Below are 15,082 nucleotides of genomic sequence, written 5' to 3'. Positions count from 1 at the left end.
GCTTCAGATTTTTAATTTTGTGATCTGAATGTGTATTCTGTTTAACTTTTCCTTAGAGATAAACCTGCCTACATGTTTTTCAGCCTACCCTCAAACCAAAACATATTTACTAGTAACTAAGAACCATTTTATTTTATTTATATCACCCTCCAAATACATAACAGACATACAATTCACAAGGAATTTTCTCCAAAACTTTATTCAACAGAAATTATAACAAAAATCTTCAAAGTAGAATTTTAGAGTTAAACCACTCTGGTTTCATGTGTCGGCATCATGATGCTATGAAAACATAAAAACGAATGAAACAACTAGTGGAATTCGGTGACCATTATGTTCTTTCCCATCATCCTCAACAAAAATTTCCAGAAATGATGTCACTTCATCAGTTTTAATGGTCATATATGTGAAGCTAAGGAAAGAGTGCTCAATTGTTGACTTGTAGAAAATGGGAAAATATATGAAATATCACAATAGCATGCTTGTTCCCTGGGAGACTCAAGTCCCCCATCGTGGTGAACCATGAAGCTTGCTCACCAGCAGACTCCTCAGTCAACACCATATCCTGCAGGTATTATCCTTGCTACCTAATAAAAAAAAGAGCACAATGATTTTTTTCTTTATCTTCTTCCCTTCACCCTTTCTATAAGTGGACAATTTCTATGTCACTGCTACCTAGCAAGGTACTAAATAAGCTGAATCCTCAGCAGGAACCTCAGAGTTCCTGAACAGCTCAGGCATTTATGAAGTAGGATTTTTTTTTCCATGATAAAACGCCATAAATCCAGGAACTGCAGTCTACTCATTCCAGCAAAATTCATAGCATCTCAGAATTGGAGAGGATGAAAACAGCTTCAGCCAGCCCCTCTGAATGTCACTACTAAGCAGAAAAACAATGAATTGGAGTATTTCCAGGTTTGGGCGATAGGTTTAGGAAGAAGCAAGACAGTCCGCCTGGGAACATTTCAAAATGTCCATAAGTTTTTCTCATCAACAGTGGGTTCTGCTTTCCTCTGTCCTCCAGGGATCAGGTATATAATGTCAGTATAGAAAAGTTAAGCCTGTAAGAGTTGGGCAAGTTTGCTAAAACTGCACAGCCCACAAAAAGACACCTCACATTTTAAAAATGCAAAGATGATACCAGTCACTTTTCTGCCAATTCATGATTCTAAACCACCTCACATAACCCCTAAAAATGCATGCAATTAATTACACCAGGATCTGCCCAAAAACAGGACAGATCAATTGAAAGTAACTGCTCTGCTGGTGGCAGGGCAGAGGTGTAACCTGTTTAGTAAGGTCTACTGTCCAATGGGCCAGTACTTGGCATTTTGGTGCTTTGGGATACAATGAAATAAATCAATGATATCTTAAAATAGCTTAGGAACTTAAGCATTAAAACTTAAACAAGGCACAGACAATTAATACCCCTCTTCTGTACTCCCCATGGTCTGCTGTGAATGACTGGCTGAGGAAGACATATGGCAGTGCTGACCCCACATGAAGCATGGGTAAGGAGAGGCTGAGTCTGTCCCAAGCTGGCCCAGCCTGCCTTCTTCACCGAGAGTGGCTCTCTGTAAGAGTTCTGCCACCTGCCATGACTTTCCTCATCATGGGAAAGGAGTTGGTACTGTGTGCCCAATAAAGCATGTGCCTCATGGGACAGTGTTTTAGGAATACTGTCATTTTTACCTAACGGGGAAAATCTTAAGCCCAAAGAAAGTGACCTGTAATTTTAGTACTTGCCCATAATTAAGTAGAAATGGGGGGGTTTTTAAGGGATAAGGGGATACGGGAGGTAATTCTCAGCACCCCTGAAGTTGTATGACTAGAAATTAGCTAACATATAAAACTATGCTTGGTTTTGGAACGTTTAACTTCTTAGATGAGTCCAGCAGTTTTTAAATTTATTCAACATGATGAAAATCACTGAGAACTAGGCAAGTCTAGTGTTCTGTGCCCACCTGGGCATCTCTACCCCATACAAGCATAGCACCCACTCCCTACCAATGCCTCCCCCAGGGCACAGCAATAGCATTGCACCATACCCTTGTCATTTCTCTCCTTTCCTACTCGAAAGTCAGTTTTTATAAACTGTTGCTAATATTATTAAGTCACAATAAATTGTTACTGGTTAATACATGTTGTTTTCCTACACATTAACATTTTAGCAGGGAACATCTGAGGGAAAGCAACTAGCCCAAACAACAAATCTCTACCAGGATCTGAAATCGACTGTGGGGTACCTGTGGTGCTGACTTGTTTGGGTTTCTAACATTTACTGATATCAAATGAGTAGTAGTAATTCATTGATCAATGGATGATTGAGGAAATGTGGTATCCAGCAAGGCAGGCTCCCAAATTGCTAGCTTATCTAGAGCGGTTAAAATTCAAAATTCATGAAGCATTACAGTCAGTAGCAGAGCTCACTTCTGTGGGTCCTGATGAAACTCAATAGTGGGAATTGGGTGTGGGGGCCACACCTGTAATCCCAGTATTAGAGAGGCAGATGCAGGAGATCATGAGTTCATTATCAGCCTAGGATACATATCAAGATCCTGTCTCAAAAAAATTAAACAGTGGTATTGAAATGACATGCTAAATGAGCCAGGGAGGCTGGAAAAAAGGGCAAGGGATGGGGGTGAACTACTTTCAGTATCCAGCATGGGAACTTAACAGCCAATTTAAAAGAAAAACCAAGTCTATAGCATGTATTTCTCCCATACCTGTAATGACTATGTTGCCTTTATAGTTGAAAGCACATGAAAAGATTTCATCAGTGTGCCCCTCGAGAACCTGGAGGCACTGCCCAGTCTGAGCATCCCAGATCCTAGCTGTCTTGTCAGAGCTGCCAGTCAGAAGACGGTTCCCTTGGGGGTTGAAAGAAATCTGCAAAAGAGAAAGAAAATGATCACAAGTTTATCTAATGGTTCCCAGTAGATTTTCATCAATAGAAAATGGACATAGCTAACCACCTGTCACCTCTCTAGTCTGGAATTTATTGTGACACAAAAATTTCTTCATAATAAGAAAAAATATTGTAGGGACTAATACATAAAAATTGAAATCTAGTTGGAAAAATTTAACTACCTAGCCTTCACACAGAACACCTTATAACTTGAGTATTCCAGTCTAGCTTCTTTTCAAGGACTTATTGCACCCTTCTATACTCAAATAAAGAGATAGGGCTTTGCTGTGGATAAAAACTCAATTTGGAGGCTACTTAAAAAGCTGAACATTGATCTACCATATGATCCAGCAATAACACTCTTGGGGATATACCCAAAAGACTGTGACACAGGTTACTCCAGAGGCACCTGCACACCCATGTTTATTGCAGCACTATTCACAATAGCCAAGTTATGGAAACAGCCAAGATGCCCCACTACTGACAAATGGATCAAGAAAATGTGGTATTTATACACAATGGAATTTTATGCAGCCATGAAGAAGAACGAAATGTTATCATTCGCTGGTAAATGGAATTGGAGAACATCATTCTGAGTGAGGTTAGCCTGGCCAAAAAGACCAAAATTCATATGCTCTCCCTCATATGCAGACGTTAGATCAAGGGAAACACAACAAGGGGACTAGACTTTGATCACATGATAAAGTGAGAGCACACAAAGGAGGGGTGAGGATAGGTAAGACACCTAAAAAATTAGCTATCATTTGTTTTCCTTAACGCAGAGAAACTAAAGCAGATACCTTAAAGCAACTGAAGCCAATAGGAGAAGGGGACCAGGAACTAGAGAAAAGGTTAGTTCAAGAAGAATTAACCTAGAAGGTAACACACACGCACAGGAAATCAATACGAGTCAACTCCCTGTATAGCTATCCTTATCTCAACCAGCAAAAACCCTTGGTCCTTCCTATTATTGCTTATACTCGCTCTTCAACAAAATTAGAGATAAGGGCAAAATAGTTTCTGCTGTGTAGCGAGGGGGTGGGGGGAGAGAGGGAAGGGATGGGGTAGGTAAGGGGGGGGAAGGGGAAATTACCCAAACATTGTATGCACATATGAATAAAATAAAAATTAAAAAAAAAGAAAAGTCAAAGCAGGCTCCTTCAAATGCAAACCTCAGTATAATCTCTGAAATGTGGTTCTGTAACAGAAAGCATACACATTGTCCTTCAATCTGTGCCATGGAACAAGTTAAGGCACAGTTCTACAAGAAAGGGTTTTCTCATTCATTGCTACCCAAAGTCCAGCACTTTCCATAAATATGTTTGAGTGCCTTCCATGTGCCAGGCATTGTACATTGGCATCTCGGTGCCCGTCAGCATGACATGGCCCTGCATTTCACTGGGAGTCATGCTTTATCCCTCTCTATCCTCAGAGGACAATGATTTGGGCCTCTTCCTGTATGAGTAAAGGCTTGAGGAAGGCAAGGCCATGCCTCATGTGTCAAGATGCATCACTGGGTCACCAGCACCCACATAATGCACTTAGCACAGTGGAAGCTCACAAAAAGTATTTTCTGAACAAATAAATATGTTAGCTTTTGATCCCATAGAAATGTCATTACTAGACAATTCCATAAGCAATACATTCACTTAGAATGGATGTAATCCAATATAGAGCTTTTCATATTCACACATTTATAAAAACGGATGTGTACTTGTTGAGGAGAAATGTCAACAGCCACCAACCAGACTCAGCAACATGGCCCAGACTCCCTTGTCCTCCTGCCTTTCATGCTCCACTTTCCAACCCTTCCCACTTCCCCCTTGTCTCTCAGCTTATGAACAGGGTAGTGGGCTGCATTGCCATGGAGACCAGCACTGACCAGCCAGAGGGCAATGGCCACCAGCAGCAGGTACAGAGGCAGAAGGGGCAAAAGTACAGTCTGGGGAAGTTCTGGGTTTAGCCAAAGTCTTCCAAGACCTAAAACCATCAGGATGATTATTTAATAAGGAAGAGAAAGGCATGATCTCAGGACAGAAACCAAGGATTTGGGCTGAACCTGGAAATGAGCAACCCCAAGTCCCAGCATACTCTGCCATGTTCTGGCAACATATGTAAACCTCAAATCACTGACTGGGTATCTCTGCTCTGTGAATAAGCTTTTGGGAAGAGTTCATATGAAATCTTAAGATACTGCTTTGGAGTTTCTAAATGGATAGCTCCATATTTGAAGTGTGTACTATTTCCAGGAAACATTTTTCAAATGCATCTAATTTGTACAATATTTGATACTTGATACACAGCATGGTTTTTTTTTGCAATATATAAATTTGCATGATTACTAGAACCAGAAAAGATACTTCATAAGCTCTTTAAATTGCTGTATCTAATATTTGATAACTAAATACTAAATCAGCTAACTAAGTCTTTGTTGGTAGTTGAAGAGAACATTGTTTTATACTTTTTAAAATGGTTTAGAAATCATTTATTATGGTGAATTAGAGAGTGGACACAGTTATAAATAAAGTTTTAGGAAACAGATGTTTAGAAAAATGATACAATCTAAAATACTTCCGTACCTTGGTCTCAATACACCTTTTTTTTTATTCTTTAGAAATACTGCATTTTATGTATGAACACTAGATAATTTCAGCTTCAGTTGAATGAAAGTGGTCGCAAATATCTTGAAAGGAAAATTAATTGACATTTTAAATTTCCTATTAAATCAATTATGTACAGGTGAAGTTCATCTAGTCCAATTCATTTTTAACTCTTTAGTACCCAAAGCTCAGAAGAAAAGTCCACTGCCATAAAGGGACATATCTAGAAAAGATATTAATCAACAAACATGGAATACTTTTAGTGGTACAAAATTTCGCAAGAGGTTTTATGAGTTGATTCCAATACATGTGGAACTTAAAATAATGATCAAGCTAGACACAGTGGTGTACATCCGTAATCTCGGTACTTGGGATCTAAGGTAGGATAGTGAGTTCAAGGTCAGCCTTAGCTACATATAAAGAGCCTGTCTCAAAAATCAATTAATCAATAAATAGTAATCGAATTCAGACATGACATAAATTAATTGCCCTGATGGGACTTCTCACCCATGTGTAGCTATCAGCCCTGGCAATAATAAATGACACCACTCTGGACTCAATATATACAGTAATAAATTGTTCAATTTATTAAACCTGGCTTCAACTGTGTCCTCTTCTGGATCAATCCACTTGATGTGAGGAACATTATTTTTCTGCCTATTTCATATTAATAAATATGTCAGGTATTTTAAGAGGCAAATTTTAAAATATTAAAGAATTAATTCTTAGCCCCATTACCCTATTTGTACTAAGAATGCTGTTTATTTTTTTGAAAATAAACAAACTGTTTTAAGTGAGCAAGCAACTCACCTTTGAAATTTCGCCTTCATGGCCTTCCAATTTAGTGATGCATTTTCTTGTAGATGCACAGTAAACTCTTGCTGTTCCTTTTTTGAGAGGAGTGGGGATATGTGTCAATTCGTCTGAAATGCAGAACTTGGGAACACAAGCCTTAATTACCTAAATACCTATCCATTGGCGTATGAGCCAATGATGATTCTGTCTTCCTGCCTATGGTGACAGCCATAGTTAATCCTTTAAAAATGCAAGTTAGTCTGACTGCTGAGAGTTGTTCCTTTCTGTCCTTAGCCTTATTAGAAGAGACCACATGTTCTAAGGCAGAAGAAAGGGTGAGCCTGAGGGTCAGGAATTCAAAAGAAAAAGATTTTAAAGGGAAAAGGGGACCAAAGCAAGTTTTAAGAGAGAGAGGTAACAGCAAGGCTATCACAAGACAATGTAGACAGTGTTGTATCTACCTGATCCCCAAGGCAATAGTGCATACATATTTGGCAATCAGGAGGTAGTGTAAGCATAGCATAGTATGATGTGCTGTCATCAAAGAAATGCATAGACAACGTAGTCATAAGCAGCTATCAAAGATATGATACAGATATGTCCTAGCATCAAACATGGCTTTAAAGGAGATGAAAATACAGTGCAGCATAATAACATCACTCTCAAGGACATGATGCAGAATAGCACATGATCACTGGGTAAAGAGACACAAAAGATCATGTCACTTATGGTCAACAGGCAGAGACAGACAAGTGTAGTATTACACGTGGTCTTCATAGAATTGACGCACTCCTTGTACAGAACCATATACGTGGTTATAAATAAAATGGCACATTTATAGAATCATAAATGGAAATCAATGACAATGCATTGCATAGCATCATGTATGTTTATCACAAAGATTTGGCAGACATAGTGGAGCAGCACATTAGTTATGAAGAGATAGTGATGATTTGCTATAATGCCATCAACGGCGCTCAATTTGATGAGGGAGAAATAGTACAGCATCATATATGATCACCAGGGAGATGACCCAGAACATAGCATTGCATGTAGTTACTATGGAAGTGACAAAGACCTGCATGGATACATGTGGTTATCAAGGAGGTGACACAGACAATGTATAATAGCACATGTGGTTATCAAGAATATGACATGGCCAAACTGTAGTGACATATGTGCTCATCAAGGAGACAAAACACACAGTTTCCATCGTAGCAGGTCCTCAGGGAGATGAGTCATTGTGTAGAATCATGCATGTTTATCAAGCAAAGCAGAAACCCCTCCATAAATTACGAATATAAACAGATTACTCACCATCAGCTGAAGCAGTTGCAATAAGCTTTCCTGTATAATCAAAGCAGCTGTCTAGTATTTCATCATCATGGCCCATCAAGGTTGCCACACATTTTCCATTTGTAGCGTCCCACAACTATAATTTTAAAAAAACAGCCAGTTTTCTGTCTAAAGTGTGAAGGTGACCAGAAGTCTTCATGACATGCTTGTGGCAGTTAAATAATGGTGGCAAAACTATGTATATGCCTCACTGTTCAATTAATTTTATCTTGATTTATGACCACAGACCACCACAGCCAACCATCACTGGTCAGAGAAGACCCAAGTGAGGCCAGATTGAGAAAATAATTTCAAAGTGTATGCTTTAATGATTGGAGAGGAAGGGTCCTCTTTTTATAAGAAGACATCAAATGTTCCCAAATTACAATGCCAGAAAATGAAAGCACATTATAAGATCATAATACATTTGACATATAATCAAAGGATAATTCCAGAGTATAAACCCTTAATAATTTGTTTCTGAAAGCGTAAAAACTTAGAGGCAGGTAGATACGCATTTGAGGCTCCTTAAAGAACATGCCAATCAAAGTTTAATAAATGAAGTCACTTTTTTGATGATACTGGGGTTTGAATTGAGGGTCTCACACCACTGGGCAGGTGCTCTACCACTTGAGCCATTCCACCAGCCTAATGTTTAATAAATGAACAGTGGACATTAAACAAAAATAATGTGACTTTTCAAATAAGATCTTTAATACATTTGAAGCAATTAAAATTGTTTTAGCACCTCATAATTCCTTCAAACTTGTTTAAATAAAACATTAGCAACTATTATTTATAAATTAATACATTAATTGTATACCATCTTTGAAATTTGTCAGTGTTACAATGAATATCTGACAGAGTATAAAGAATATAGACACAGTATAAAGCAAAGCTACTTCTTGAGCTTACCATGCAGGTCTTGTCCATGGATCCTGTCAAGATTAGAGAACAATCCCAATTGAACAAGGCACTGCTGATCTCAGCACGGTGGCCAATTAAGGTATATACCTTCCTACAAGATGGAGATAATTAAAACTGGTGAAAGATATCTTACAATAGTACATGCACATAAATAAAAAAATCAAGTCCATCTGTGTGTGTGAAATTTTGGGTTTGACAAAATAATGTCTTTGATGATGAAACAAAAATGCTTCCACTATAACCCAAAAGGAGGCTATTAATTTCAACAAAATGTAATTAAATTTTAAATAACCAAAGATAACATTCCTGTGTCTGACTTACGTCTCTTAACATAACATCCTCCAATTCCATCCATTTTTCTAATTTGATTGTTACACATTACATACATTTATTGAACTATCACACTGTCCCCTACAAAAATATGTACAATTATTCTATGTTACTATAAATGTGCAGAAGATTTGGAAACAATGTTTAAGGAGATGGAAATGCTAACTACCTTGCTTCAATCATTACATACTGTGTACATACATCAAATTGCCACACTGTACCCCATACATATGTATAGTTAAAATAATTTTTTAATTACTTAGGACATTGCTTATGGCAACATTTCATAAAGTATTGGGTAACAAATAACAAAGGCAGTCTGAAACTCTAGGAGTGTTCTTATACCAGAAACTAGACATCAAATGACTTAGAAGCCCTTCCTTCTCTCTTGCTTTTTTTTAAGCACATCTTGGTTGGTACCCCTGAAATGAGCATTTCTACCAAAATGCAGACAAATCCAAGAGTGGAGTTTTCCAACATAAGTATGCTAATTTAGTTAACTTCTTAGCAACTAGGACCAAAAATCATTAGGAAGGAAATTGAAGTTCTTGAACTAAAATTAAATTTGGGGAATTAGCTGAGTTTTATTTATTCATGATATTCATACCTACCATAATAACAAGTCATGGAAATTTGATTACATAATACATGGAATGAATAATAGCTATATAACCAGGAAGCTACTGCTATCATTCTTTGTATTCTTTTATATTTCTGTTTCACATTACTTGCACAAAATTCTGAGAAAGCACTTATTTTGTGGATCAGAAATACCAGAAAGAATAAATTAGTTTATGTTTTCAGTGTGTGCTATTCCTATGGAACCTAAAGCACAATTAATAGATACAAGATTAAACAAATAACATAAGGTCTTCCTAACCTCCTTACAAAGGTTTAAAAATTCTTAAGAATAAAATATTACCTCCCAGTACCAGCATCCCACACTGCAACTGTGTGATCAAAGGACCCTGTGATGATTCTGTTTCCCGAGGTATCAAATGACAAGGAAATGATTTCTGCCAAATGACCCTAGAAAAAAAGCAGAGACTGTCAGGTACACCTATAAATAAAACAATCCCTGCAAGTATGCAACAGCATATTCAAAGGGAAAATCTACAAAAGGAAAAGCTATATACAAAGAAAGGAAATACATAGCTGTCTACAAGTGAGCACAGTTCTCTTTGTAGGGTGAAAAAAAATGTTCTAAAACTAGATTTAGGTGATGATTGCAGAGTATGATTACTAAAACTCATTGCCTTACATGCCAAAAGCAAGTTCATTTTGATGCAATAAAGATTTTTAGGAAGACTGGGTTTTTTTTTTTTTTAAAAGGAAGACATATTTTGGGAAATTAGAGGGCTCCTCTCACATTTCTTGGAAACACTAAAAAGCTCTGTGTCTTCATGGATTAATTATTAATGGTCAACAAAAGAAAACAGCGTATGGAATGAATTAAATAACTTCAAAAGAGGAACAACTTAAGGTGATCTGACATGAAGTAGATTAATGAATGCCACCTCTGTCCTGACTTTCCCCTGGTTAGTCTAGTGCTGACGAGACAATGGGGAAAAGCCCTCCTCTGCAATCAACTCTGTGACTCTGGAAAGAGGATCTGACGTAGAGTGCAGCTATCATTTTCCTATTTTAGTAAATAATATAATTATAGTTTTAATATTTATATATCATTATTTTGGTTTGTTTGATTTTTTTGAGACAGGATCTTGCTATCTAGCCTAGACTTGGCCTCGAACTTGTGATGCCCAGTACATTTTTAAATGACAAAAGAATCAGAAAAGTCCATTTCTAAATTGATTTTCTGATTGATTCCAAATGGAAAGGTGAAGTGGAGCTGAATATTGGAATTCTGAACACACATAACGTGTGCTCCCTGACAGCGGACAGGTGTGCAGAGCAGGATTCATTTGCCAAATGCCCTTAGGCAGAGTCAGTAGAAGGAAACTTTCATTGAAACTGTAAGCACTAACTAATATAGAACTTTTTCCTCCATAGCATCCTGAAACAAGAGGTAGCAAGGAAGCAGTGCCTTGTGAAATCAAGATCAGAAAGAAGTGTACTTATCTTAACAATGCTAGGTACTTGGGTATAAAAAAGGAAAGCCCTTGGTATTACTTTAAAATGGTGATTTTTCTCCTTATTTTAGTCTGTTTTTAAAAACTTTCTTAGGGAAAGAATCCTGTTTTCTTTAATTCATTTATAATTTTGAAAGGCAAAGAAAACTATCTGTCCCCTGATTACAACACACAATCGGCCTATTTTTTGTTGTGGCCACCTCAGGTGGAGTGGGATGAGGTGGAAGGTGGCAGGGAACAGGGAGGTGCTAGACATGTGGTGACAGACAAGAGCAGCACCATCAGCACTCACCCTGTGGCCTTTTTGCCTCTGGTCACTTACTCCTGTCATTCTGACTCCATAACATAGGAGGGTTCTAAGAATGACAGGAGAGGACAGGGAGAGGGTAGACAACAGTCCCTGTAAAGAATCCCCTGGCACACCTCTCCAGTTCTGCCTCATCCAAACAGGTAGACTCACCCATTCTCCTTTTAGCTAGATAGACAAGGATGTGTTCTAAACTATAGTCTGTGTGTTTTACAGAACAAAGTTCATCAAATAAAAGCTCACCTGGCTTCCCTAGCACCTCCACCTGTGCCTCTTGGGATAGGATAATCAGCAAACGAACTGTAACTCCCTTCAACTACATTTGAAAATCAGTAGTTCAAAAGCATCTTCTAACTTAGTGTTTATTTTGTAACAAAAATAAAAATAAAGATGAAGACAAATGGTAGGCTTATTAATATATTAGCATACTGTTAGAGTGAACACTTCCTCTCCATTCTGAATGTCCCACAATTTGGCCGTTGTATCCATACTTCCAGTAGCCACCACTGTGCTTTGAGGGTTAAATGATAAACACACCTAAATTACATGAAATGGAAGAAACTTTAGAAAAATGGTGTTCAAACTGTTAATTATGCATAGAATATCTTGCAATTACTTTAGCAGATTCAGTTTGATTTTTTATCAAAGAACACAACAAAATATCAAATATGAGAAACCTGACGTCTTCAGGTGGAATCCTGAAGCTGTCTCCTCCTTAAGTAAAAAGGCCCTGTTCTCTCTTGTGTCACCTGCTCAGGCACAGCCTCCTATTGCCACTTCCAGACCATGGAAGAACCAGAACAAAAACCCAACCCATCTTAAGTATCATGCTGTAGAGCTCTCATCCTCCCTGTTACTGTCATCATATTCCTTCTGAACACATCCCTCACTAACCAACTGTGACTGCTGGCTCACAATGTCAATCCCATATCCTAGGTAACCTTCCTGTAGGCAATCTATCCTGTACCCCAAACCCATGAGCTTGGTCTCATCTCCAATAATTGCTCCTATAGCTACACCTGAATCTTCTCTAGAAGATTCATCACTAACTCACCCACCACTGATTACAATTTCCCAATACACTCAATTTACTCTCATATTTGTTATTCCTTCCTCCCCCAGCATATGTTCCATTTTATTGAGACCCCGGCCTTTCAAACTTACACAGCTGACCACAGAAACATCACTTCCACCAGTATCCTCAACACTGTTAGTTCCTATCTTTCAAATTCACCTTCCACATAAACTCCTAACTTTAACTTTTATCAAGTCAGGAATTTATCAATCATTCACACCCCCTGTCTCATCTCAACCAAAGTGCTTAAGAAAACTGCATGGGCAACTAGCATTGCTCATTTGTGCCTTCTGCCTCAGCTGAGCCCTCAGCTCTATACCCTACTTTATTTAACATGCCTCTGGCTCAATACATTCCCCACTCTTACCCTGTACTCACACCCTCACTCTTCTCAACAGATACCTGACCTCCTACTACTTCCCTGAGAAAACTCACCTCTCAGATAGGAACTTGTTCACCGAGCCCTTACTTCACTTCTCTTCAGTCTCAGATGCAGTGTCCCTATGCTCCTTCTGAAACTTCTATCCCTAAACTCTTAACGGAGATGTACACACCAACTCTCCTTCCCCTAGACTAGATCCTTCCCAGTGGCCTGTACATATGCCTTAGTTTTTCCCTCATATAAACAAATCTTACTTTATCTTCCTTTGACTCTGTATATTGCCTTTTGGTTACCTTTTCCCCCTTTCAAACCAAATTATAAACCTGGAAAAAATAGTTTACCATCATTTATGATCATTTTCTACTTACTCTTTTTTTATTATATTAGGATAAATTTATTATACAAGGGAAATTCATAGTGACATTTCCAACTAGACTTATATTGTACATTAGTTACATCACCCCCCATCGTCTCTTCCCTTCAACGCCCCCTTCCCTCCCCACTTAAAGCAACTGCAAGAGGTTTCTTTGTTCTATTTCATTTAAGTATATGAACCATGCCATTAAGTATATCAACCATATTCACTCACCTTAATCTCCTTCATTCACCCTCCCCCTTCTACACACACACACACACACACACACACACACACACACACACACTGTACCTATTTTACAGTCCTGTCTTCTGTTATTAATATTTAAGTTGATGTTCTACTCACTCTTCAACTCTACTGAAATCACTCTGGCTGAATACCCAATATACAAAGTCAGTCATCACTTAACTTCCCTAAGGTCTGTTAACTCCTTTGTTCTCACATTTTCCACAGCTGTGAAAATTCTTTGCTTTTCTCTGCTTCCTTCTTATTTTTTGTTTGTTTGCTTGCTTGCTCATTGATGATGGAGGGTGGTTCTACAAATTAAAAGTTTCTCTTTCCCATCTTCCCAGGTGTTATGGTTTAAACATAAAATGTCCCCCACAGGTTTGCATGTTGAATGCTTGGTCCCCAGATGGTGGCATGATTTTGGGAGATAATGAAAACTTTAGGTGGTTGAGCCTCGCTGGAAGAAGTAGGCCAAAGGCATTTGCCTTTGAAAGTTTTAACTGGTCCCCCTGTGCCTTCCTCCCTCTCTGCTTCTGGCTGCCATGAGTCAAACAGCTGTGTTCCACCATGCCCTTCAGCCAATATAGACTGAAATTATATGCTAAAATAAAAATTTCCTCCTTTTAAGTGGTTTGTCATGTATTTTGTGACAGCAACAAAAAGTCTAATGCACACCAGATTTCTGCTAGTCTTCTCCTCAGGTACTACGTTTCCTTTGGGAAATTTCAGTTGCTCAGTGGTTTCTACTGCTTCCTAGATGCCTGCAGCTCACATCCATGCGTCCTCTGCAGACCTCACTGTTCAGTTCCAGGCCCAAAGAGCCAACTGCCAAATAGATGCATGTCTGGATGTCACATGGGATGCTTTTACCAATCTGTCTAAGACTCAAGAGTCATATGGATACAAACTGCTCCTCCTCGCTTAGGTACAAAACTGGTTAACAGCGCTGCCAGTCAACTAAGCCCCAAAGCCGAGAATCATCCTGGATCCCCCTTTTCTCTCATGCCTTTGATCTACTTGGTAACCAAGTCCTACTGCCTCTACTCCCTTCAAATCTCTCACAACCTTCTCATCTGCCTATGACAAGTCTTCATCATTTACCATTTGGACAAATGCAAGTACCCCCAACTGGTCAGAACCTCTGATCTCACCTACCTCTCATTTCTCCTTCATTCTGCCACAAAAATACTCTGACAGAGGCAAGCTGAGCACTTGCCAGCTGAAAAATTTCAATGACATGGAATTACATACAAGATAAAGCCCAGATGTATGGAGGCCCTATGACCCTTCATAAATCTACAGTGTGGTCTTAGCCTGCCACTTCCACTTCGTGTCCTCTCACCTTGTGATCTGGCGTTGATTGGGTTGTAGGTGCACTAAAGCATTGACATCCTTAGCATCCAGGCAGCTGTGCCGCACCAGGGATCCTTGCCCATCACAGGGGATTGTGTGTAGCAGGCAGCTCACCCCAGGGTATTGCACATCTGTATTGAATATTATGTGCATGCCATCCTAGGGGAAGGACAGGAAGTTCTGCTCTGATCACACAGAGCCACCTAAGTTCTCAAGCACACACCACAGGTGCACACCTCTGGGCATTGGCCAGTGCTTTCCCCTCTGCCTAGAATAAGTCACCTCTCTGTAAGTCTCTAAATACCTTTCCTGCCCAACTCCTTCCCTGAACACCTCAACAGCTCCCCCTTCTTAAGCCCTCACTGAACTCCCTGCC

At 38.9% G+C, this 15,082-nt stretch overlaps 1 protein-coding gene across 1 annotated transcript in view; it reads right to left on the bottom strand.

Annotated features, from left to right (window-relative positions):
- Positions 1-264: 264 nt before the first annotated feature.
- Positions 265-15,082, bottom strand: part of Daw1 (dynein assembly factor with WD repeats 1) — a 37,654-nt gene continuing 22,836 nt past the window's right edge. Inside the window, exons 7-13 of the mRNA XM_074069561.1 lie at positions 11,722-11,829; positions 9,818-9,924; positions 8,554-8,656; positions 7,621-7,735; positions 6,319-6,395; positions 2,727-2,889; positions 265-587 (exon numbers count right to left, since the gene is read on the bottom strand). Of these exons, the coding sequence (XP_073925662.1) occupies positions 553-587; positions 2,727-2,889; positions 6,319-6,395; positions 7,621-7,735; positions 8,554-8,656; positions 9,818-9,924; positions 11,722-11,829 (708 nt within the window). The 3' untranslated portion in view covers positions 265-552. The remainder of the gene's footprint in view (positions 588-2,726; positions 2,890-6,318; positions 6,396-7,620; positions 7,736-8,553; positions 8,657-9,817; positions 9,925-11,721; positions 11,830-15,082) is intronic.

This window comes from Castor canadensis, chromosome 4, assembly GCF_047511655.1.
Source record: "Castor canadensis chromosome 4, mCasCan1.hap1v2, whole genome shotgun sequence".
NCBI lineage: Eukaryota > Metazoa > Chordata > Mammalia > Rodentia > Castoridae > Castor > Castor canadensis.
Note: the sequence above shows the minus strand (reverse complement) of the source record. Positions and strands in the feature narration are given on the sequence as shown.